Source organism: Budorcas taxicolor, chromosome 1, assembly GCF_023091745.1.
Source record: "Budorcas taxicolor isolate Tak-1 chromosome 1, Takin1.1, whole genome shotgun sequence".
Lineage (NCBI taxonomy): Eukaryota > Metazoa > Chordata > Mammalia > Artiodactyla > Bovidae > Budorcas > Budorcas taxicolor.
The window spans coordinates 87,244,978-87,272,524 of record NC_068910.1 but is presented as its reverse complement, the minus strand read 5'-3'; the positions used below and the strand labels follow the sequence as shown (position 1 = coordinate 87,272,524).

Below are 27,547 nucleotides of genomic sequence, written 5' to 3'. Positions count from 1 at the left end.
CTCAATAGTAAAACAGGAAAGAATTAATATTAGAATATCACTCCCTATATTATAAGGTTGTGAGATTTAAGTGAAATAATACATGCGATGTACTTATGAGCATAGTAGGTCCAAAGAAAATGCTCATTTAAATTAGTGGGATTCTTTACCATCTGAGCCACTGAGTGACTAACACTTTTATGTATTAATTATCAGTGAAACTTCAACACAGCAGCACTAATTTAGATAATTCAGCACACAACATCTTGATCTGAATCAACATCCTTTATCCTCTTTTAGTTAAAAAGAAATCTCTGGAAAACATTGTTTGTGTTAGTCGCTCAGTTGTGTCTCTTTGCGACCTCGTGGACTCTCATCTGCCAGACTTCTCTGTCCATGGAATTCTCCAGGCAAGAATACTGGAGTGGGTAGCCATGCCAAAGGGGGATCTTCCAGACCCAGGGATCGAACCTGGTTCTCCAGCATTGCAGGCAGACTCTTTACTGTTTGAGCTATGCAACAGTTTATTTGAACACAAGGAATATATGCAGTGGCACCATGATAGCAGAAGTCACTAGATTTGCATTGCTCTCTGGAAAGACAGCTCTAACTCTGGTAACTTTCCACAGACTGGTAAATTTGACTGATTAGCACGTTTGTTATCTGTTTCTTTCCTGCTAGTACAAACATCCAGATAAAATGATACATTTCCGATGACGAACTTACCCATGATTGTGGGAGATCCATATCTGTACAGGAAGACTTGAGACGGGGGTGGTGAGTGCAGTGGAAACAACTGTCCCACAGTCCAGTCTGGTCAATTTGGAAATTAACATATGTCCACAATGGATTTTCTGGAAAAGGTTTCCAGTTGTTCCACATCTGAACTTCACCTTCATTATAGGATAACATTTCTGCCAAGCTGCATCTAGTTGAAGCACTGGATCTAACCAGTGATGCAGAAATAGAATCCAATCTAATTTCCATTCCTTCCTTTTCCCTTGTGTTAACATTAACTTTCTTTTCTTGGCTTTTGGCTAATTTCATACAGGAAATCAATGTTTCATCTTCATCTTCTGAATAATAAAAATAAAGAGGTAAGTCTTTCAAATAATTTTGCACAAGTAGAAATTATGACAATTATAATTCCGTTTATGTAACAGAAATGAATGAACATCATGGGAAGTCATATAATTTTACAAAATAATTTAAAATTAGCATTTATTTAAAGAGTGTGTCTTTGGTATATTACGTGATTTGTTTTGTAAAAACAGATTTACCTAACTTTTTTTGAAGTTGTGTATAAAGGTTAAAGCCAGTTTGACTAGAATCCATGTGGAAATAGTGTACTAAAAGATACTTTAGAAAAATGACAAATTAAAAAAAAAATCCTCTTATAAGCATGATATGGTGTGTTTTTATTCTTTTTTTTTTAATTTTTTGAGGTCACACGTACAAGAAGACATATAAAGAAGCAAATCAGATTTTTGTCTTAATTAAAAGAATGAAATCTCAGTAGAGATTTTCTGAAGTTCTCTTGATAACCTAAAATTCTCTAATTTAATATCAATCTGCAAAGAGATTTATGCATGATGTGTGTCTCATAGTGAAATATTTTGGAAAAGAGAGAACAAGACTGCGAAAACAGAGAACGATATATCTTTGGTCCTATAAACTTGATCAGTGAGACCTATATTTACATGTACTGTAAGGTGTGATGAAATTTTTGGTAATGTATAAAAATTTATAGGAAATAGAAACATATATAACCCTTAGTAGGTTGCACCATTCATTGAATCTATCTACGTTCAAATGTTTAGTGAGTGTAAACACAAGATTATGATTAATAGGGCATTCTTGTAAATAAATAAATGAAAATCAGAGTTGCATGACCTGCCAGTGGCATTCACATCAAAACTGAATTGTACTGTTTTGTGAGGCCAAGGAATGCAAAGAGTGGGCAATGCTGTCCTTATCATCTTGCAGAGCTTTACCCATAGCTTTCTCTTACTCTACCCCTGAGTCTGGTTCTGAAGAAGAGAGATGGGGCGGCATAGATACAAAGTGAAATTCAGGAACAGTGTGAGGATATTTGTTTCACAAATAACTTGGCAATAAAAAAATCTCTCAATATTTAATAATTATTTTCAGGCCTAATCAAAATGTTCTTCATTAATATATACTATCTGAATTCTTCCTCAAGACATTTTTATCAGCTCATTGAGGTTTTTAAATTATTTTTTATTGGAGTATAGTTGCTTTACAATGTTATGTTAGTTTCTATTGTATAGCAAATTGAATCAGACATACATGTACACATATCTTCTCCCTTTTGGACTTCCTTCCCATTCATTGAAAAGCAGAGATAGACACAGATGTTGAGAACAAATATATGGATACCAAGGGGGAAGGCAGGGCACAGGGAAAGAAATTGAGAGGTTAGATGGACACATATACACTACTGATACGGTATATAAAATGGGTAGATAATGAGATCATGAAGTTCTTACTTACGGAGGTTTATTGATGTAGGTTTCATCTCATTCAGACTGGGCACTCTTGCTTTCTTGATCCAAACCAGTTTCTGCAATCTCTTTAATGTCCCTATGGATTCCACTGGGTCATCACCTGATTTTACGGTCTAGCACAAACATAGCTCAGGGTAAAGAAAAATCTCCACAAAAAAATAAATATAAAACATGTCGAGGTCATAAATGTAGGGAAATTCATAATGTGACCTTAACCTGTAGCCTGAGACAATTGAAGCAATGTCTTGAAAGCATGCCACATTTTGGAGGTTCAGATTTGTAAAGTGCATTACAGCTGGCCAGTCATAATGAAGCAGAACTTTATTTTTTTACCATTTCTTTTCTTTTTACATCAAAATGTAGCAAAATGGATTGAATCCAGAGCCATCTATAAAAGAGGTACCCCTGCTCAATGTGAAATGGTGGAAAAGAACAACCCTTTTGTAGCATAACATAGATGGAACCAGAAATTGAAAGGTGCTATTTTCATATGTTGAAATAGACTGATTTGTTAAAAAAAAAAAGCATTATTCAAATTTTCTTCATTTTTCCTTAGAAATTTCTGGTAAAACAGCATTTAATTTATAGTAAAATATTTTCAAACAATATAGTTTTTTAAAAAATAGCCTCTTGTTTTCTAGAAGATACACAATGAGAAAAGCAAAAACAGGCATCATGTTCTATATTATGTTTTAGCATATAAGCATCATTGGCTTATTGTGGGAAAAAATGTATAAAAGAATTAACATTGCTTTAAAGACAAAGCATTTTGGAAGATGCACAAATATTTGTCACTAGTTTAATGTTGATTAATTTGTATTTACACTGATTTTACTTACTATTTTTAAAATACTGCTCTCTTAAAGACTTCAAAATATTTTGGCAATTAATACTTTATGTGCTAAATGCTATACTAGTGGGTAAAATAGTTGTATTCTGTTGTATTAACAAGATAAGAAGTAATACATAGAGGAATACATTTTTTTCATCCAGAAAACTCAGGATTCAGAAATATTTCTCTGCCTGCTTCTCCCTTATTTCTTTCCATCAGACAGCTGATAAATGACATCCAAATAGATACTGCAATTTTCAAAAGGAGAATGATTTGCTTCCTCATTAATGTTTGTATGAGACACATTTATAACAGTGCTTCCCATCCTTTGACACAGACTATAAGCCCAAAGAAATGTTTGGAAGAAAAAGACCTCTGGCATGCAAATATTTCCAATTATTAAATTTAGTTCTTACTATTGATCTTTAAGAATGACTTTGAACAACCAACATAAACTTGATGTTCTGTCTCTGCATAATAGTACCTAAATAAGAACCGTGATGTTTTGTCAGGGAAAGCTGTACCTATTCGTATTAAGTAAATGAAAAAAAAATACTGAATCATCTTAATCTTTCAGAAAGGACTGTGATGAGATTTTCTTAGATATGCAAAATCTTTCTGCTTTTTCCAAAGGTCATGCTCAGCTCACCACAATTTCTGTTGCTATTTTTTCTTTGTATTATTTTCCCTAGTATTCCTTTCCAGCACTTTCTGAGTTGCTCAGTTTTATGCTATGGCTGCTATTCAGTCGCTTCAGTCGTGTCCGACTCTTTATGACCTTATGGACTGTAGCCTGCCAGACTCCTTTGTCCATGGGATTCTCCAGGCAAGAATACTGGAGTAGGTTGCCATGCCCTCCTCCAGGAGATAGTCCTGACCCAGGGATGGAAGCCCCATCTCTTGCCTCCCTCATTGCTGGCAGACTCTTAAGCGCTGAGCCACCAGGGAAGCCCACTTGGTTTTATAGGTCTGCTAGAACTCAGGCATTTTCTAATCTTTAGTCCCTTCCAGAAATGAGCTGGAGTAATGAGCTGGCATGGCACAACCACTGAGCACAATATTTTTGCTTGTTGTTGTACTTATTTTCTTACGGCAACCTAGTCCTCCCACAGACAAAGCCTAATGTCTCCACTGAAACACTGGCATCAAAAATAGACTTTTCTCTCCTTCTCTGTGAAAAAGACTTACACTTGACTTGGGGAAAAATGTTAGATACCATGGTAACTGAATTGTATGTTAACAATTGTGCCTAGGAGAAATGGAAGCATTTGAACAGTGTCTAAATTCAAATGAGTGAGGTCCATGGCCTAGAGGTGTTCAACCAAACAGACTCCTCATTATTTTGTTCATACTTAAACCTAGCTTTCTAAAAGCACAGTGTGGTTAACTTTTTTATCTTTATTAACTCACTCATCTTTGAGCTATCACATTTCATTCATTTTTGTGCATGGCAGTAAATGTTTGTAAATATAAATGCATTCTTGATTTCATATATGTGTTTCATCTACAAAATGGATTATCCATAATAAATTTATTATATTAGTCTGGCTACTTTCTAAATGCAAAGTACTTCTGAAAAACCTTCTCTTGCTATTAGATAGCATATATACCTGATGGATGAAAGTTAGAGTTAATATTATTATAAGAGATATGGAATCATTAAGGTCATCTATTAAAATAAATTATCTATAATATTTTAAATAATGTTATTCACTACAATCTTCTGATCTATCACCTGTATATCTGTACTGAATTTGATTAAAATTTTAATAGTGTAGTTTTTAATTTCTAGATGTTTTCTGAGAAGACTGACCTGTAAATTAAACTTACCATTCAGCAAACTTTTATTGAGCACCTACATATGCCAAGCACTATCATATATTCTGGAGATAAGGCATGGAGCAAGTAAGATGGGATCCCTGTTTTCACAGAGCCTATATTCTAGAGAGAACTGACATACCATTAACATATAAACAAGTACATGAACAGTAAAATGTGGCATAAGAAGTGCTCTGCTAAGAATTCTCAGGGTGATGGCTTGGGGATAGGGGTGTTACTAATTTACAGTAGGTGATCAGAAGGGTTTCACTGAGGAAACAAATGGAGGTTTGAATGAAAAGAAGGAAACAGACATGAAAATTTGGAGATCATTTTGGATTCAGTGGATGGTCAGGAACAACATCTCAGCTGAGACTTGAATTATGGAAAAGAGTGAGCCAAGGAAATAGCCGAGGGAAGAGAATTTCTGGAAGAGGACGCAGATTGTGCAAAGGTTATAAACTGGAATTCATGGGAGAATCCTTAGTGTATGAAAAAGGAAATGAGGGAAGGGAAGAATGGCACAAGATAAAGCCAGAGATTTAACTAGGAGGCTTTTTTAGAGCAGGCTGGGGAATATGTATTTTATTCTAATCAGAGGAATGACACAACTTGGTTTATATTTTCATTCATCTTCCCTCTTTATTTAATTTTGATCATCTTCTTTTTTAAAAGATTTTTCCCAATAGCCTTTAAAGGTGTTCTGATCTCATCCATCTTTAATTCACCATCTTATTTTAAACATAAATTTATTTATTTTAATTGGAGGTTAATTACTTTACCACTCTCTACTCCCTTTCCTAAGCATGCTTCTCAAAAAAGTTAACTATATGCTTCCTTTAATTTAATCTTTTTAATTTCTCATCCTTTCAACCCACCTCATGTACTCATCAATCAACTTTTGTCTCTCCTATTCCATTTAAATTGCTTTTGTGGTCCAATGAACTCCACAAACTCCATTATTACTTGATATTCAGCAATATTGACCATGATGACCTTCAGGCAACATTGTCTTTGCTTGCCTTCTGTGACATCATGTTCCTGGATTTCCTTTCACCTTTTTTGGCTATTCTCTTATATGTTGACACCTCTTTGTCTCTCAAAATTAAATTCCTTTAGAACTAGCTCTGGGTTTTCATATAATATTGCATCATTTTTTCTCAACTACACACACACACACACACACACACACACACACAAACACACACACGCAGCATTTAATAGAAAGTATATGCTGATGATTCTCAATTTATTTTTGTAGGACTTTCTTCAGAGCTTCACACTCACCTTTCCAGATTTCCATTTTAAATGATTTATAAGCATGATCATGACTGTCCTCCAGCCTTCTCCAGACCTGTTTCTCATCTAGTCTTCTTCAACTCCCTGAATACCATCTTCATCCATCCTTTTGCACATTCCATAAATCGGACTATCACCTTTGTTATTTACCTCTCCACTGTTTACTTATGTTTATCCCATTACTGAGGTTGGTTTATTCTCAAAAATGTATCTTGAATCTCTTTCTTTTTTCCATTTCCACTGTTATCACTCTTATTTAATTTTCTCTTATTGAAACTATTGGCAAGTCTCCAGGTGGTTCTCTTTTAGTCTTTGTATCCACACCTCTTTAGCTGTGGGCTTCCTTGGTGGCTTGGGTTTGATCCCTGGGTCAGGAAGACCCCCTGAAGGAGGGCATGGCAACCCACTCCATTATCCTTGCCTTAAGAATCCCATGTACAGAGGAGCCTGGTGGGCTATAGTCCATAGGGTCACACAGAGTCGGACACAACTGAAGCAACTTAGCATGCATGCACACACCCCTTCAGTTGATTTATAATATAATGTTAGAGTTCTCTCTGAAAAATGTAAATCTGGTGATATTACTGTCTTTCTTAAATTACTTCAGAAATCCCAAATATTCTCTTAATAATATCCATAATACTTACCTGGATCTATGAGGGCCAAGTCTTTAGGGTCCCCTCTGGCTCACAAGGTGCAGACCTCTAGGTTCCCAATCTACACAATTCTCCTTTCTCAAGTATTTTATGTCTGCTGTTCCTTCTACCTTGAATGCTCATTCTCCTTCTCTTGACCTGATTAATTACTTCCTACTCACCCCTGGAACCTCAGTCTAATGTCATTTTTTTTTTTTTTCCCCAGAGATCAATCTTGACTCTCAAGTTCAAATTAGGTCCCCATTCTTTTCCTTCTTGTCTTTCACTGCAATTTCAGGGTTATGTAATTGTGTCATCATTAGCTAAATGTCTTTCTTCTTCAGCAGGCTCTACACTGAAGGAAGGCAGGAACCATATCCTTCTGTGTAGGTATCATGAAGCATCCTGAGTATCTGTAATATTGACAGTTAGTACTCCATATGAAGCAGTTAAAATAATAACATGCAATGAGTGATGAGTAAATGGATGGAGATTTGATTTGGTAAAGTCTACCTATTTCTTCAAAATGTAGTGAATAATGCAAAAAACAGAATTAGGAATCAAGAAATTAGGGGAAAATTTTAAAATATTGTATTTAATTTACTTACTGTTTTTCTCCATCAAGACAGTAATGATATGTGAATATAAATTAAATATTTCATACATATATTTTAATATGTATATGCTATATCTTTGGGGCTTCCCTAGTAGTTCCATGGGAGAAGAATGCACCTGAAATGCAGGAGACACAGGAGCTGTTGGGTTCGATCCCTGGGTTGGGAAGATCCCCTGGAGGAAGGCATGGCAATCCACTCCAGTGTTCTTGCCTGGAGATTCCCATGGACAGAGGAGCCTGGCTACAGTCCATAGGGTTGAAAGCAGCTGGACATGGCTGAAGCAACTGAGCACACACCTACTGTATCTTTTATATATAAATGTACATATCTTTTAGTTCACTTGGCTCACATTCCTTAAATAATGTAAAATTTTTGTTACAAGTGTTAGATTAAATGCACCTCATTTTCTGACACTTTGCTTGACTATTAGTATGACAGAATAATTTTTAGAAAATAGCATCAATGAATTATTGAACTAGATTAGTCCTACAATCATATTTTATGGGCCAGGATGGAACTTATTGAACATCTAGTCTACCAGCGTATTTAAAAAATGAGAAAACCCAGAGAAGTTAAGTGGCTTATCCAGGGAAAGATAATTCATTAATAACAGAGCTAGGATGAGAATCAAGTATTCTGACTTCTAAACCAATGTTCTATTTCACAAGAAATTTAGGAGCCAACATAATTGCTAGTTATCTGGTGTTGACAATCGAATTTAAGATCAACCAAATTCCAGCTTTTGATTTATAAGTTAAATATGGTTCTCCAATATAGATGATAAGTATCAGGTACACACTTAAATTTATAGGCCTATCCAAATATATATACATATATATTATATATTCTTATATATATCTTTACATATAATATATATGAATATTTAACATTTCATATACATACACACATATTTTCTCTTTTGTATGTATATTTTGCTCCAAAGGAAATTAAATCTCTTCCAATTGTATCCCCTTCCTTGTACGCAGGAGAAATTTGGCTTTTGGAGGCTAAATAAATCCAAATCATTTAACTGTTTGAATTATGTTCTCTCCCTACTAACGAAAAGGAAGTTGGAAAGTAACATGATAGACCTTGAAGAAAAGTAATTTCCTTTTGTTCTTTTTTTGTTCTTAATTTCTGATTTAGAAAAAGTTTCCTCTCTAGTGAACTCTTTAACAAGTATTCAAATGGAAAAAGCCAGATCACCTCATATGTATATCACAAAATTTCTTCAAGAGAGGAAACAGAGGTTTTTTAAAAAACATTTTCTTGGTTTATTTTAAAAGGAAGCTGTAATGAGCACCCTGAAGTGAAACTTCAAGTATTTTCACGTATTTTGCATTGACAGTTTCTCTGTTTTGTAGTCTTATGACTCTTCACTTAGTTACAACATTTACCAATTCTTTAGACTTTGCAGAAGAGTTATCTTAATGATCACAAAACACTCTTAAGGGAAAAATCAGAGTGCAACTTTGTATAAAAAGTGTAAATACCACTTAAGTGGCTACTTTATTCTTTATATACTGTGAATTTTCCTAGTTTTCTATAATGAAGATATATAACTTCTATAACTGGGAGACATTCTATCATTTAAGAACACAGATTCTTTTAAATCAGATCTATTTCTGCCAAAACTAGATCCCCATTCTCTTTTATATGAAAGTGATTACACTCTATTTAAGACCTAAAATATACTCTAAAAGGATAATTTGTAAGGTCCAATGATCAATTAACATTTAGTAACTCACTGGAGAGCAATAAAACCAACAGGATTATGAACTAGGATCGATCAATCCAAACACATGAAAATAAACAAGTTTTCTTTTAGGGGCTTATTTTACTGCTTACTTGGAACTGCAACTAACTAAAAAGACAGTTTGAAAATAATTCATTTATGCAAATGAAATATTGATTGAAGAAATAATTAGTGGAAAAAATGCCAAGTTGATGTTAGAGACCTTGCTGCTGCTGCTGCTGCTAAGTCGCTTCAGTCGTGTCCAACTCTGTGCGACCCCATAGATGGCAGCCCACCAGCTCCGCTGTCGCTGGCATTCTCCAGGCAAGAACACTGGAGTGGGTTGCCATTTCCTTCTCCAATGCATCAACGTGAAAAGTTAAAGTGAAGTCACTCAGTCATGTCCAACTCTTTGTGACCCCATGGACTGCAGCCTACCAGGCTCCTCTCTCCCTGGGATTTTCCAGTCAAGAGTACTGGAGTGGGTTGCCATTGCCTTCTCCGGTTAGAGTACTTATCAATCACAAAAAGTATTATTTCTGTGATAGAAGTTAAAATGAAATGAACACTAACAGTATCAGCATTTAAAATATAGTTGGGCACAATAAAAATGTCATTGAAGGAATAGGCAATTGAATACATTCATTAATGAAATGGAATATATTCTCCTAGAAGGTTTAAAAGGTCTTTATTTATTCATTCAACACACATTTACTGAACATCTAACCTGTGAGAGAGGTTTCCCTGATAGCTCAGTTGGTAAAGAATCCACCTGCAATGCAGGAGACCCCAGTTCAATTCCTGGGTCAGGAAGATCCCCTGGAGAAGGGCTAGGCTAACCACTCCAGTATTCTTGTTCTTTCCTTGTGGCTCAGCTGGTAAAGAATCTGCCTGCCACGCAGGAGACCTGGGTTCTATCCCTGGGTTGGGAAGATCCCCTGGAGAAGGGAAAGGCTACCCACTCCAGTATTCCGGATTGCAGAAGTCCATGGACTGTATAGACCATGGGGTCACAAAGAACTGGACATGACTAAGTGACTTTCACTTTCACTAACCTGTGGGAAATGCAAAAGAGAATAAAACAGTCTGTCTGTCTTGTGATGTTCATTGCTTACTATGAGTGATTTTGAAAACCAGTCATCTAAGTTTTTGTGTCTGTCCCCGCCACTGAAAGCTGTGATCTTTGGAGTTCCAGAGCTATTTTGTACATCTCAACCCGGGTCTTTAACATGCTCAATACATGAGAACTGAATAGCTGGTCAAAAATACATCTGGAGGAAAAGGCATATCATATGAAAGATACAAATAAAATGTGATGGTTATTCACAGGAGAGAAAGATTGCACTTGGTAAGATGGGGAAAGGAAATGCAGGCATTTGAACAGCTAAGCAGTGTAATTTACCATGTCTAATATAGCCCTTTATGTAACAGTCTTATCCCACTATATAAATATAAATCACTTACTCAAGTTCTAATACAGGTTTCTGACTCCTTCTCCTTACAATTACAAAAAGTATTATTTCTGTGATAGAAGTTAAAATGAAATGAACACTAGTAGTGTTCACTTCCTCCTCCCCTCAAGCAGATTTGGGGAGACATAATTCTGATCTTGGAATAATGTGCCAGCTAAGCTCTATTTCCCAAGGATCAAAGAAGTTACCAGTTCATGGCCATCTCTCCCCATTTCTGTATGAGGAGCCAAAAATGTTCTTTGCTCCTTGACCCATAGGTTGGGGTCAGTCTTTTACTGTGGAGGCGCTACCAAGTCAGCTGGAAGCTGCCAGGATTACACAAGGCAGAGATGCAAATGGGGTTGTGTTGGTTTAAGGGGAAAGGCTGCAGAAAAAATATCTTTCTTACATCCACATAATATCCTCTGCTTTGAAATTTTGAAGAAGTTTCTGAAACTGTTCATAAAAACATTTTTGAGGGGTTGACCTCAAAATGACCAAAAACTGTGAATGATAAGAAATTTAAGAATCAGCATACAAATTAATGGACTTCCAGGTGGCATTAGTATAAAGGTCCTACCTGAAAATGCAAAAGACATAAGAGACACAGGTTCAATCCCTGAGTCGGGAAGATCCCTTGGAGGAGGAAAGGTCAACCCACTCCAGTATTCTTGCCTGGAGGATCCCAAGGACAGAGAAGCCTAGTGGACTACAGTCCATAGGGTCGAAAAATTGGATATGACTGAAGTGACATAGCATACATGCATACAAATTAATAAATTTTTATTAAGCACCTGTTGAATTCCTAGCAATATAAGGACCTATGGGTATAGGGAATTACATAGAAAAAATACACCTCTTGCATGTAGGAGTTATAATTTAACATAAACAATACATAAATGAAAAATGTCTGGAAAACCTAGTTTAATAGGACTAGGCTTGGTCTGCCGATAAGTGACTGCTCTGTTGCAATGCTCTGCTTTTTGACTAGCCACGTGCACTTGAGCAAGCCACTTCACTTCCCTATGCATCTACAAAATGAGGAGCTGGAACACAGGAAATTGTTGATGCTGAAATAAGTCGATGCTGAAATAGATTATAGAAGTATCCCTTTTGTTGCCTTATATAAACTCTTGGACCTCAGAAGAGTATCAAAGAAAAAATGCGATCGAGCTCTTATTAATTGTGGATGATTAGCTTTTGAAAAAGATTTTGAGGACTTCCCTGGTGGTCCAGTGGTTAAGAATCCACTTTCTAATGCAAGGGATAGGGGTTCAATCCCTGGTCTAGGAACTAAGATCCCACATGCTGCAGAGCAACTAAGCCTGTGCACTGTAACTACTGAGCCCGGGTCTGTAACAAAAGTCTTCACACTGCAAGAGAGATCCTTTAGGACACAATCAAAGTCCTGCACGCTGCAACTAAGACTCAAATACAACCAAATAGATAAATAAATATCAAAAAGAAGAAGAAGTTTTTGTATTCATTCAGTCCAACGCATTAGGAGTGAGAAAACTGAGGCACAGAAATATGAATTTAATAGCTTAAGAGCAAAGTCAGTGGTAGGTAGCTCCAGGTCTTTTGATCTAGTTCTGTTGCTTGTTTCTAATTAAGTGATTTCTTACTCCTCCCAAACACATAGCCTTCTTTTCATCTGGGAAGTCCTTCCAGTACTCATTGAGATTCAGTTGTTTTTTCCCCACAGCTCTTTGCTATTTTAACTAGTCATTAAAATTTTAGAAGGCATGGAAAACAGCAAAGGTAAGGTACAGTAATTTTTTGAGGGAATAGAAGTAATATTTAAATTGTTATTTTTTATCACCTCTTCCTACCTAGCAGAGCTATATTCCTTAAGCAAGAATCTCTATTAAGAAGATTATTATTGAAACTTCAATGTTAATATGTTAATTATCTTTGGGAAGAGAGGGCAATAGAGATATCCTGAAACTGGGCTTCTCTCATAGCTCAGTTGGTAAAGAATCCTCCTGCAATGCAGGAGACCCTGGTTCAATCCCTGGGTTGGAAAGATACCCTAGAGAAGGGAAAGGCAAAAAAAAAAAAAGCTGGAAAATATTCCAGTATTCTGGCCCAGAGAATTCCCTGGACTATATAGTCCATGGGGTAGCAAAGAGTCAGACATGACTGAGCAACTTTCACTTTCACTCTATTTGTACCTATATAAAGAAACATGATTTTTTTGTAGATGGTTACTTTCCATAGACTCTGAAAGCTTATATTGCATTCTGGGAAATAATGATTAAGTAAAGTTGTATAATTTATCTTACAGCATTCCCAAAAGTCAATCTAGAAAAAGAACTTCAAAAAGGACTTACAGTCTACTCAAGCCCACAAGACTTCAAGACTTGCTGCTGTACATGAGTGTCCTGGAAATTTTCCATACCTGCTACAAAACATTTTCTTTCCCTGAACCTTTGTTTAGCAACAGCTCAACTAGGAAAAGAAGGTGGTTCATGTGATCTGAAGATTTCAGTGTCATAAGAGAGAACTGGCATACAAAAGATGCCAGTTATACTTTATAACACTAAAATATTTTTCAAGCCCTAGGAGAAATTGCTAAATTTTAAGGACTTTTTTTTAATATGAAAAACTCTTTCTTCTTTGAAGGAAATGCTTTATGTTTCTCCTGGGTCAGGAAATTTCTCAATAAGGACAAGTCATTTTATGTTCTCTAAAAACATTTCCATGTGGCAGCTGAAGACCAATGTAACAAAGAACTATAGAACACAGTGCTTATGGCATTAACATTTTGGGGAAAGAGATAGAAAAACCACTTAAATAGAACACAGTAGGCTTAATGTGTCTTTGACAGAGAGATGGACTTCAGTATTCAAAGGTTACCCTCTTTAATGTTAAAAAAAGAAAAGATTGATGTTGACATTCTTTAAACCAAAACAAAACCAAAACTGTACAAAGGTATCGCCATAATTGGGAAAGGATTCATTTTCTCAACCATGATTATCATATTATCAAAGTACACTAATTTATGTTTCACCATAATTTCATCTCCACATACATGTATACAAAGATGAATATGTATGTTCATGCACGCTTCAGTCATGTCTGACTCTGCAGTCCCATGGACAGAGGAGCCAGGTGGGCTCCAGTCCATGGGAGTCTCCAGGTAAGAATGGAGTAGGTGGCCACGCCCTCCTCCAGGGGATCTTCTCGACCCAGGGATCGAATCTGCATCTATGTCTCCTACACTGGCAGATTCTTTACCACTAGCATGACCCAAACGAACACAGGTTTGGTCCCTGGCATTAAAAACAATTTCTCTCCAGGACACCACGAGACTGCAGCAAAAGGCACTAGATAGAGTTTATAACAGAAAATAGACATGAATTTCAGTCTTTCTGTCAGATTAAGAGGAGTTTAAGGAGAGGACATAAATGTTCATTGAACATTTTTAGGGGTAGTACATATGCTGCTTCATTTAATATTTTTAACAATCATAAGAAGTTTTTCCTTCATCATTTTACACATAAGGGAACTGAAGCATAGAGAGTTTCTCTCTGCTAAGTCACTTCAGTCGTGTCCAACTCTGTGTGACCCCATAGACAGCAGCCCACCAGGCTCCCCCGTTCCTGGGATTCTCCAGGCAAGAACACTGGAGTGGGGTGCCATCACCTTCTCCAATAGAGAGTTTAAACAAGTCCAAAGTCAAGAGTTATGACTCAAACAAAGGCAAAGCAAGTTTGGTTACTATGCAGTTGAAAGCTAGGCAGAAGTCCGACAAGGTCTAGTCTAGGACCAAGAGGCAAGAAGTGGAAACTGACAGTGTAGCTGAAGTGACTGAAACCAGTGCTGAGGGACTGGATTTTACTCTGCCATTGAGTGCAGAGAGTGTGCGTGCTAAGTCATTTCAGTCATATCCAACTCTTTGTGACCCCATGGACTGGAGTCCGCCAGGCTCCTCTGTTCAGGGAATTCTCCAGGCGAGAATACTGTAGTGGGTTGCCATGCCCTCCTCCAAGGGCTCTTCCCAACCCAGGGACCAAACCAATGTTTCTTATGTCTCCTTCGTTGGCAAGAGGGTTCTTTACAGTGCCATTTGGGAAGCCCACAGATTTTTAAAGAATTAGGCCCACATTTTCAGGTTTGTGTTTCATTTTAAAGACATCAACTAGCTTGACACAGTTGAAATTACCAGGATGTGTTTACTATCCATTTTTAAAATTATACAATTCTTTTAAAAATTGAAATAATACTGAGAAATACCCAAATAATTCCTATCAACCTTTTGAAATGATCAAGAAGTGCAAACACCCTCAGGTATTTAGAATTAGAACTTGGCTAGATAAGATAGCTTATTCATAAAATTCATTTGTTACTACTAGTTATTTCCTTTTCTGTGAATAAATGTTAAAATGAGAGTCGCTTAAGCTCTTTTCCTTGCTTTAAAAGGGACAATAGATAGACAGATCTGGAGACAGATAAAATATAACTTTGGATACTGATACAATATCTAGTCTGATTTTAATTCACCAGAGACAAAGATGTGGAATTCATAACATTCCATGTTCTTCGAATACCAGTTAAAGTCACTCTTTAAAGCCTTACATTTTTAAAAAAGAGGTTATAGTCTATTCTCACTTCCAAATAGAGTTCTATATACTATTTGCTAAATGAGTTATAATCTCACTCATGGGATATAGAAATCCTCCTCCACCTGTCCACTTATAGCTTCAAAATATTATTAGGGTAGCTCTGGTGCTTTTAAAATACGCCCACAAATTGTTTTATACTGCTCTCTTCAAGAGATGGGTCACAATGTTCTTCCCTTTAGTTTGAGCTGGCTTTAATAATTTGCTCTCAGCAAATAAAATAAGGTGGACATGATGGTGTATGACTTCTGAGACTCAATCTTAGAAGGCACTTTGGTTTCCTCCTTACTCTGTTTCTTGGATAACACCCTGGGGGAAGCCAAATTCCATGCTACATACACTCAAGCAGCTCCAAAGGCTAACCTGATGAGAGACTGATTCCTCCAACCACCCCCGCCCCCCACCCCCCACCATCCCTGAGGCCTCCTGGCTGCAGCCATGAGAGGGAGTTTGGAAGCAGTTTCTTCAGCGATAGGCAGACTTCAGGCACCATTTTAATTGCAACTTCATGAGAGACCCTGAGATAGAATCACCCAGCTTGACCACTCCCAAACGCCTAACTCACAGAAACTGTGACACAATAAAAGTTTGTTGTTTTAGAAACCTGAATTTGGGGGTAGTTTTTTTATGTAGCAACAGATAACTGGCCTTCTTTGCTGGCTCAGTGGGTAAAAAAATCTGCCTGCAGTGCAGGAGACAGAGGAGCTACAAATTTCAATCCCTGGTTTGAGAAGATCCCCTGGAGAAGAAAATGGAAAGTATTCTTGCTTAGAGAATCCCATGGACAGAGGAGCTTGGCAGGCTGTAGTCCATAACGTCCCAAAGAATCAAGCGATGAAGCATGCAAAGCATGGGAAACAGATAACTAATACAGTAGCTGATGTTATAGAGAAGAAAGTACTTAAAAATAAGAGCAATAAACAGCATTAGCAGATTATCTTTAAATGATCGCATCATACATAAAGACTGTTTTTTAACTGACACTTCTTGCCTGGAGAATCCCGGAGACCGAGGAGCCTGGTGGGCTGCCGTCTACGGGGTCGCACAGAGTCTGACATGACTGAAGCGACTTAGCAGCAGCAGCAGCAGCAGGTACTATTTAAACAGTCTGTCATTTGGGCCTCTTTTTCCCCCCCTGCCTTATGATCTGATCACGATTTTGCTTAGAACCACAAACAATTTCTCTGATTAAACCTAATAAGAGACCTGCCTCTACTGCTTGTTAACGAGATCATAGCATAACCTTTAAGTTCTTCTCTACTTACCTGGTGCCATGACTTCAGCAAAACTCACCAAAAAGTAGTTTTTCCTTGATGTAATCTACATAACATTCCCAGCAATGGTGTGCTATATTAGATGCAGTTTAAATTGTATATGTAGCCAACTTCACTTTCACTTTTCACTTTCACGCATTAGAGAAGGAAACGGCAACCCACTCCAGTGTTCTTGCCTGGAGAATCCCAGGGACAGGGGAGCCTGGTGGGCTGCCGTCTATGGGGTCACACAGAATCAGACATGACTAAAGCGACTTAGCAGCAGCAGCAGCCAATGAACTGTATGCAGTCAATCGATTTTTTTGTTATTAATCTCAATTTCATTTTACAGACTAAATGACTAACTCAACTCTAGGTGTTACTTACACTGCTTGAGAATTGAAGGAGGCTAATCTAATTGTACAATCAGAGCTGAGTCTGGATGTCATCCAACTCTTTGAGCACAGTTTGGTCTGATATCTTAAGCCAATTAGGATTCAGCATTAACAGTAACAGTTAAAAACAAAGTATATCAGTTGGGAATATACTCAGCTTTGAGGAACAGAAAACTCAATATTGGCTTAAACAAGTATGGGACTTATATTCCACACAAGAAGAAGTCCAGATATACGTGGCCCAGTGTTGATGCTGTTACTCAAGAATGTCACTGATGAATAAAGTCCATGTATTTGCCTGCTTCATCATCCTTAACACAGGCCTTTGCCCTTATGGTTGCAAGACAGGTGCTAGCTCACCAGAAATCAAGTCCCAGCTCCAGGGAGGGAGAAGGGCAAAGGACAAAGCTGTCTCCTCATGAAGCTTTGCTTTATTTTTTTCAAAAAAGATATAGAAAACAAATGTAGGCATTCCAAGGGAGGAAGGGGAGGGGATAAATGGAGGTTAGGATTGACATATATATACTGATATGTGTAAAGTAGATAACTGATGAGAACCTACTGTATTGCAGTAGGCTTTTATGGGGTGGGGGGAGAAAGTTAGATTTGTTTGTAGGACATATATTAAGTTAACCTTAAAAATACATTCCAATATACAGTGAAAAGTGAAAGTGAAGTCGTTCAGTCATGTCCAACTCTTTGCGACCCCATGAACTGTAGCCTACCAGGCTCCTCCATCCATGGGATTTTCCAGGCAAGAATACTGGAGTAGGTTACTATTTCCCTCTCCAGGAGATCTTCCAGGGATTGAACCCGGGTCTCCCACATTGTAGGGAGACGCTTTACCATCTAAGCTACCAGAGAAAGTCAGTAAGTGCAGACAAATACTATTTGATTCCACTTGTACAAGGTCCTTAGAACAGTCAAATTCATAGAGTCAGGAAATACAACGGTAGATGCCAGAGGTGGGGGTAGAGGGTGGGAGGGTGAGGAGGGGGAACTTAGTGTTTAATGGGGACAGTTTCAGTTTAGGAATGAAAAAATTCAGGAGATGAGTGATTGTGAGAGCTGCACAACAAAGTGAAGGTGCTTAGTATCACTAAACTGTACAGTTAAATATGGTTAAAATAGTTGTTTTATATTATGTGACTTTTATCTCAATAAAAAGGTACATTTAAAATTTTAAAAAGAAAGAAAGTCCTCCCCAGGCATTTCTGCTTACATCTCATTGGCCAGAATTGCATTTCATGACCACCCCTAACTACAGGGAAGGCTGACAATTCAAATACTTATCCTTACAGTCTGCATAGAAGAGAACATCAAGAAAGAAATTGAAAGGATGTGGAGTGATCTAACCTTTAATACTTTAATAACTGCCACAGAAGGGAACATAGGGTTTCAGGGAAAATATGTATATTTTGATGAAAATATAAATATATATTTATTATAAGTCTCTATAGCACAAATAAATATATTTCTGTATTTTATATAAAATGTATTAATTTTAATATTGATTTAAAATTTAATATTTCTCCCTGAGGTTGCTCAGGGAGAAAATGTTCTGGTGCATTCCTTTGTGGGGGGTGCTTGACAGTGCTGAATATCACTAGCACTGAAAGTAATAAATGTTATCCTTCTTTTCTATCATGAATATGAATAACGCTCCGAAGGCTGAATGCAACCAAAGAATTTACGTGAGAAATGAGGCATGAAACATTTTTGAAAATATATTAGCCCAAAGTCTGTATTACTGAATATTTTATGCAGTAAAATATGCTACAAAAGGCTTTCAATATGCTACAAAAGGTTTGAGCCATCAACTGAATGCTGGCAGAAAAGAACAAACAAGAACAAGGATACAAAAATAAATGCTGGGAGTCAAGTTACCCGGAGATGTGCTTTATGGTCATTATACTGAGCAAAGGACCAGGCAGTCAGTCGGTTTTGCTTCAAACTCTCCCCATTAGCACTTCTTCTGCAAGCCTGGTTCTCCAAAGAATTAATCCCAAGACAAGTAAACAAAAAGCTTCACGAAGCAAAGTCAGTATTGGGAAAGCATTCCATAAACATCTTCTCCCCACTCCTGCCCCTTGGTTCCTTGTACTTTCCTTTTAATACGTCTGAGATCTTCTCATTTTGAGAACATGAAGGGAGCATGTCTGGTTGAGTGTTTTCTGACTGGAAATTCAGTTAATGTTTAAGTCTTTTATTCTGAAGGTTTTTATTATACAAAATCTATTTTGTAAGCATGAAGTACAGTAATGATAACTATAATATGTTTTACATCTTATGAACTTTATCCCATGTTAGTGATAGTAAAATGGCCAGTGGTATGAAAATGTTTACCTTTTTAAGATTTTATTCAGTATTTTAATCCTTTCTACTCTTATATTGTTCTAAAAAGCTCTGTAATAAATGCATATCATTCCTGTAATATGGAACAAATATCAACTTTGGTTTTCCAAGAGGCCTTGTCTTCCCAGGCCAGACCTGAGCCAAATTTGGGCTTAAAAAGTAAAAATGGGTGAGACATCAAGTCCACAGACACGTGATCATCAATAATCTGATTCCCAGAGTCTCACGGTTCATGTCTTGAGCCTCCTCTGAAAATTTACATAAACATACTGATTCCTGGACCCCAGACATGATAATTCACCTGGAATGGGATGTGGCTCAGAAATCTGCATTTTTAACAAATACCCTAAATGAGTCTAACAAATACCCTAAATGATACAGATGGTCCCCAGGACACACCTGGAAAAATATTGTTCTCATAAGTCATGTGCTCACGTGATGAGAAGTCACAGTCTGCAAAGTCCATCCCACCTACAGGTCAGTTTTCCCTTCACACCAGAGAATGTTTGCCTCTCCTTCATCTTTCAAAGAGTAAACTGATTCTACTTTTTCTCAGTCTCAAGGAGTTAATAGATTAATAATTTGCATAGTACTGCTTAATATTTAATAATACTCTATTACACTGAACTATTCTGTCATACAGAAAATGTGCTTCTTAATTAACTAAGCTCTACTGAATGCCTATTATGAATAAGAAGGGGGATATTAAAGATAGATAAGACCACTCCCCAACTCTCCAATGAAGATTTCTAGATTAGCTAGTTCCTGCCTGTCTGTTACTGGGTATGAATTCCCCCAACTAATTTTTAGTAATAAACTGCAGAGTACATTTGAAACATTACCATTCTAGAAGGCCAATTAAAATGTACAAGAAGTTTGGTGTTATAGGGTAAGGATTTATCTTTATCTCTTTCTTCTAAGGACATTCTATATCATTTTCTTATTTTTAAGAGATGGTTCTATTTTTTTTTTTTACTAAAATTCTAAAGAATTTGTCTGAGCATAAAGCATGTCAGGGGAGTTCTTACTGTAAACCAGTTATTTTTTCCTGGCTATCAGATAATGTTTCACTAAGATACTATATCTGAGGTCTTATCTAAATTTGGGAGGATGAAACTGCATGTTTCAGAAATGATCTGCCAGCTGTGCTTGTGACAGTGTCATTAAGTTCCTGCAAAAGGCAAGAGGAGGAGGAAGGAAAAAAATAAAAGAAGAGAGGAAGGTCTATGGTAACAACCGAATTTTTAAAAACATCTCCAAAATGCCGGTCATAAAGCTAACTGGTTTAATGAAATATCTCATGTAATCCTCATGACAGCCATGAAATACAGGTTCTTTATAGACTGACTTTGCAGATGATGAAAACTGAGGCAGAGAGAGATTAAGTAAATTGCCAAGGTCATGTAGCTACTGCTGCTAGTGTCATTTCAGTTGTGCCCGACTCTTTGAGATTCCATGGACTGCAGTCCACCAGGCTCCTTATATCAAACAAGAATACTGGACTGGGTTGCCATTCTCTCCTCCAAGGGATCTTCCTGACCCAGGGATCAAACCCACATCTTTTATATCTCCTGCATTGGCAGGCAGATTGCTTACCCCTAGTGTCACCATGTACCTACTAGGGCAAATTAAGATTCAAGCAGAGCTGTCTGTTTTTGGAACTCTCAACCACACATGGCAGGAGAACCCACTGATAGATGGACTTTGCAGTAAAGTGTAATGGGTACAGCCACCCTCTTGGGAGCACAGTTCCATGACTCAGGCAGCATCAGAGCAGACAGCAGAAACTGTACTTGATCAAAAGTTATGATCCACTGTCTAGGGGCTTCTGACAGCCTCAGAAATCAGGCTGGCTTTAGAAATTCGAGTTCTCTTTCCTCACCAAATCAACCCCTCCTAATTCATATGCTACATATCCTCTGCCTATTGATCAGTGCACTGCGCTGAGGAAGGTCAGTTCTAAATTTTCTAATAAAACCATCAGAATGGTTAAAGAGAACTCTGTGGCTGTCAGAAAAATATCAAAAATCAGCATGATGCCAGAGTTGGCCCTTTTGACTTATACATGATTTTTTTTTACAGGGTGAATAATAATTATTTGACTGGTAATTAATGCTATATTATTGTTATTAGGAAGGCCCAAGGTTCAGACATTCTTAATTGCTTGAACTCCTGGGGCTAATTAGTGCAAGCTTTAAAGGGATATGTCAGAAATCACAGAATATGTTTTTATATCAAACATAGAACATGAGGGACATGCCCCTCACTGAAGTTTGCCAGATAGTTCTAAGCACTTAGCACAGGTCTTGTCAGAGAAAATCCCAGTATATTAATTTACCAAGTTCAGAGTTACTTATCAAAAGGCTGTGGAGCATAGTGTTTTGCATAATCAAAGTGGCTTATTAACTCATCATCATTTACTTTTTTCATTTATATTCCAATTCACAGAGACATAGTCATATCAGTTACAAAACATCCTGCAGTAACTAAATACAAAATAGCTACAAGACTAAGTATTGTAGACTATGTACACATCAATAACAAGATGATTTGCACAAAATGGTGTGTAAGTGTTGATTATTTACATTACCTGATAAGAAATACCTTGTAGTTTTTTTCCTTGAAGAGTATGTGCATTATGACTTGAAAGAAAATCATCTTCATTTAGATCTATGAAAAGAGGAGTTATGTGGAGATTACCAGAAGTTACACAATTTAAGAAGTTTAAGTGCAATTGAATACTTATATTTTTCTTTAATCTATTAAGGCATTATATTGACTAGATCACAAATATTTACTTTCCTAAAGATATGCTGTTGTTATAAGAAACAAGTCAAAATTACAGGATGCAAGAGTTAGAGCTGGACATGGAACAACAGACTGGTTCCAAATAGGAAAAGGAGTACGTCAAGGCTGTATATTGTCACCCTGCTTATTTAACTTATATGCAAAGTATATCATGAGAAACGCTGGGCTGGAAGGAGCACAAGCTGGAATCAAGATTGCCGAGAGAAATATCAATAACCTCAGATATGCAGATGACACCACCATTATGGCAGAAAGTGAAGAGGAACTAAAAAGCCCCTTGATGAAAGTGAAAGAGGAGAGTGTAAAATTTGGCTTAAAGCTCAACATTCAGAAAACAAAGATCATGGCATCTGGTCCCATCACTTCATGGGAAATAGATGGGGAAACAGTGTCAGACTTTATTTTTTTGGGCTCCAAAATCACTACAGATGGTGATTGCAGCCATGAAATTAAAAGACGCTTACTCCTTGGAAGAAAAGTTATGACCAACCTAGATAGCATATTGAAAAGCAGAGACATTACTTTGCCAACAAAGTCCGTCTAGTCAAAGCTATGGTTTTTCCAGTGGTCATGTATGGATGTGAGAGTTGGACTGTGAAGAAAGCTGAGTGCTGAAGAATTGATGTTTTTGAACTGTGGTGTTGGAGAAGACTCTTGAGAGTCCCTTGGACTGCAAGGAGATTCAACCAGTCCATTCTGAAGATCAGCCCTGGGATTTCTTTGGAAGGAATGATGCTGAAGCTGAAACTTCAGTACTTTGGCCACCTCATGCAAAGAGTTGACTCATTGGAAAAGACTCTGATGCTGGGAGGGATTGGGGGCAGGAGGAGAAGGGGACGACAAAGAATAAGATGGCTGGGTGGCATCACTGACTTGATGGACATGAGTCTGAGTGAACTCTGGGAGTTGGTGATGGACAGGGAGGCCTGGCGTGCTGCGGCTCATGGGGTCGCAAAGAGTCAGACACGACTGAGCAACTGAACTGAACTGAACTGAAACAAAATATAAATGAAGAATGTCTCTGACCAATTGTGTCCTTGAGCAAGTCATAAAATTTTTCCGGGACTCAGTTTCCTCCCATCCTATTTCATAAAACAGTAGCATCCAAGCTACTAAACCACTTCTGACTCAAAAATGCTATGATTTCATGAAACTATCACCTCACTTGTTTCTGTTAAACTGAGCTTTCCATCCCTGGCATTTTGAGCTTCATTAGCTTATGTCTTCTCAACATGAATTATTTATGCTAAAATTGTTCTCTGCCTGCTTTGGTAAAAGCTTTGGAATGTGTCATCCGTTCGCTTGCAGCTAAATGAAACCTTTTCAAAAGACTAGCATTCCCTTTCAGGCCCTGTACAAGGGGTCCATTTATTTAAATTTGAAATACACCATGTGCTAAAAGAAGACAGCACTTCATGGATCACTTAATCCAAACTGCTCGTTTACAGATGGGGATACTGAGACCCCAGAAGTCACCAGGCAATCAGTCCAGTGATTTCTTTTATCATTTTTACTCTGTTTTACTTCCAGTCACTCCTTCAATTTTCTACTATTTTTCATTCTTACATTCTTCAGGGGAGGAAGGCACAGGCAAGGCCTATCCTCTATGCAGAAAATAGGAGCAAATTTCCCCCCAAATCCCCATTATACCTATGGTTACAAGATAAGGTAAATTCACAGCTCAGCCTCAGAGTTATTTACACCAATAAGTTAAGATTTTACATCCAAGTTACCACACTTCAGGGTTCCAGAAAACATTGACATTTTAAAAAGAGCTGTTTTTCTGATCTGGCTCTTCGAAGCAAGATCTTCCATCTCAGGGTCAGGAAGCTAGAAGCAGAGTTTTTACAGCCTTTTAAGTTTCTGTAGTTGGAAAAAAAAAATTCTTTCCTCTGTTTCTTTATTTTTTTTCATTGGTTTTCTTTTTCTGATCCCTTTAACCTGAATTTTGGAGAGCTCCCACTATAATTCTTCTGGGTGCAGGAAAACAAAGTGAGGTAGATTCCTGTACTTTTGAATCTGGAAGTCTGTGAGTGAGAAATGTACACACTGTATTTACCTCCCTTATATACAGTGCGAGGCAGAAAAATGAGTGACTCTGACACTACTGTGGGGAGAGAACACTAAGCCCCACTGTACTCATGGAAGAGGCAGGGTCTCAGTGGGCTTGAAGAATGGAGGTAGTCTGGAAACACAGAAGAAAAGTACAAGTTACAAAAAAAGTACAACAGCAATGCTGTCAACACTAACCTATAGTGTGGAATAAGAGCAACAGGCTTAATTAAAAGTAGAAATTGAGATAGGTCATGTCAGAAGGCAATTATGGATACTGTAAAGGAGGAGGTGAGGCTGGGTGGGTGAGGAAGGCCAAATGGTAATGCGCCTTGAGTGCTAGGCAGAGAAATGTGGCCAAAACCCCCTAGACCAATGTTGCAGATATAAACACCTACAGAAGGCAAATAAGTAATTTAACTAAATGAAGTGAATTTTGACAAGGAGACATGCGGAGATCTGTGGTGAGGCGAAGGTCCACCATTGCTAATGGGCAGCCATTGTTCTCAGCTCTCTCAGCTGAAACCACCTCAGATGTCGGATTGACAATTTGACCCTCATGTTTTTCAAGAAAGTATAAACGTATGAATTTTAAGGTAAAATTTCCTGATTTTGAAAATATCATCTGACCTAAACAAACTTTTTCTTAAAGTAATTTTATTTGTAAAGCTACCCATGTGTAGCCTCAGCTTAAAAATTGGGAGAATTTGAGGGTTTTGAACTAAGAAAGGGACACCAGGACAATGGCATTTTATGAAGATTAGCTATTTGTTTTGTAATCTTATACATTTTATATATTTGTTATCTCCCATATGTTGCGTCTGTGCATGCTAAGTTGCCTCAGTCATGTCTGACTCTTTGGGACCCTATGGACTGTAGGCTGCCAGGCTCCTCTGTTCTCGGGATTTTCCTGGCTAGAATACTGGAGTGGGTTGCATGCCCTTCTCCAGGGGATCTTCCTGCCCCAGGGAAGGAAACTACATCTCTTTTGTCTCCTGGACTGGCAGGTACATTCTTTACCACTAGTGCCACCTAGGAAGCCCTAACTCCCAAATGTTACCCTACCAAAAAAAAAAAAAATATATATATATATATATATATATATATATATATATATACGTATATATACACATATACATATATAAAGATAAGAGCAATTTGGTCCTAAGTATCAACAAAGGCAATAACTGAATAAGGTAATATGCAAGTTATAGTTTCCAAAGACAGCCACAACAATATGTTGTTCTGCAGTGTGACCTTGGCATGCCTCCACCAAGAAATAGAATTTAATTCTATTGAATTGAACTGGCTATAATGATCTGTTTGTCAGAGGAGAATGCAGCCGAAGTTATATTTTGTAACCTCCAAGTCTGGGTCAGAAGAAGCTGGCAGGTTCTACCTGGATCTTCTGTGAGGCTCACTCTCCAGACACTCCCTCTGATGTCTCTCCCTCTTGAAACCCAGCCTTTAGCCTGGCAGAAGCTTGAGCTACATGGAGAGGCCACATATTTGTTCTCAGGTGATAGTCCCAGCTGAGCCCAACCTGCAGTTATCCCAGACAGGTACCCGACACATAAGTGAAGAAATCTCTAGATGATTCTGGCCATCAGACATGTAAGTCCTCCTCAAGCTGTCATGTATGGATGTGAGAGATGGAACAAAAAGAAGGCTGAGCACTGAAAAATTGATGTCTTCCAATTGCAGTGCTGGAGAAGACTCTTGAGAATCCCTTGGACTGCAAGGAGATCAAACCAGTCAATTCTAAAGGAAATCAACCCTGAATATTCACTGGAAGGAATGATGCTGAAACTCCAATCCTTTGACCTCCTGATGAGAAGAGCCAACTCATTGGAAAAGACCCTGATGCTGGGAAGGATGGAGGGCAAGAGAAGAAGGGGGCGACAGAGGATGAGATGGTTGGATGGCATCATCAACTCAATGGACATGAGTTTGAGCAAACTCTGGGAGATGGTGAAGGACAGGGAAGCCTGGCATGCTGCAGTCCATGGGGTCACCAAGAGTCAGACATGACGGGGGGACTGAACAACAGCAACAGCAGTCATTTAAGTCTTCCTAAAAGAAGCCTCAGATGTCGTGAAGTGCTACTTTGACTGAATCCCTGACTTGCAAAATCTATGAGTCTAATGAAATTTTGCTTTATGTCATTAAGGTTTGGGTTGGTTGGTTGGTAGCAGCAGATTATCTGCACATGGATGGACTATATCAGCGGGTCACAAATGACAGTGTACTTAAGAATGTACCCTTCAGCATAAACATTCAGATTCCAACTGCCCTTCAAATGCAGAGGCAGAAAAAAAAAGGGGATTTGGTTAAAAAAGATATCTCTACTCAGCTTCTAGGTTATTCTAATGGAAATTAGACTTCTGACCATACTCAGGTAACTCTAATCCTAGAGAACTCTCCTAAAGAATGGAAGGGATTTCAAGATTCTTTTGTACAAAACACTCGATCTTAGAATGTTTGCATTCAATTCAGATAGACTTCCTTGAAATTAAAAGAGACTGGTTTTGCAGGAAACCTTTGCTCTGGAGGTTTATTCATACATAGCACACAGACAGACATTCAGGTGTGAAATCAGGTTTCTTTCTGTCATTCCTCACATAGTCCAGTCTAATCTGAGTTAAATCACATGCTCTTGGGAAATAATGTCTCAATCAAATTGTGGTTCCTGAAAATTACACAGAACGGTAAATACACTTGTGACTATATACACTTACTATCTTGAAAATGAGGGTAACATGCCAATAAAGAAGAAGACTTAAAAAGATCCAGAGAAGTTCAGACAAAATATTTATATGCCTGCTCAGAAGAAAGAAGCGAAGTCGCTCAGTCGTGCCCGACTCTTTGCGACCCCATGGACAGTAGCCTGCACCAAGCTCCTCCATCCATGGGATTTTCCAGGCAAGAGTACTGGAGTGGGTTGCCAATTCCTTCTCCAGGGAATCTTCCCGATCCAGGGATCGAACACAGGTCTCCCACATTGTAGACAAACGCTTTACCCTGGTGGCTCAGACGGTAAAGCGTCTGCCTGTAATCCAAGAGACTGGGTTCGATTCCTGGGTAGGGAAGATCCCCTGGAGAAGGAAATGGCAACCCACTCCAGTACTCTTGCCTGGGAAATCCCATGGACGGAGGAGCCTGATA

General features: G+C 37.9%; 1 protein-coding gene across 1 annotated transcript in view; it reads right to left on the bottom strand.

Moving 5' to 3' along the window:
• The window catches only part of SAMSN1 (SAM domain, SH3 domain and nuclear localization signals 1), a 173,212-nt gene that overhangs the window by 104,733 nt on the left and 40,932 nt on the right, over positions 1-27,547 (bottom strand). Inside the window, 5 exon segments of the mRNA XM_052646142.1 lie at positions 706-1,055; positions 2,494-2,620; positions 2,841-2,850; positions 13,698-13,756; positions 22,113-22,192. Coding sequence (XP_052502102.1) covers positions 706-1,055; positions 2,494-2,620; positions 2,841-2,850; positions 13,698-13,756; positions 22,113-22,192 — 626 coding nt within the window.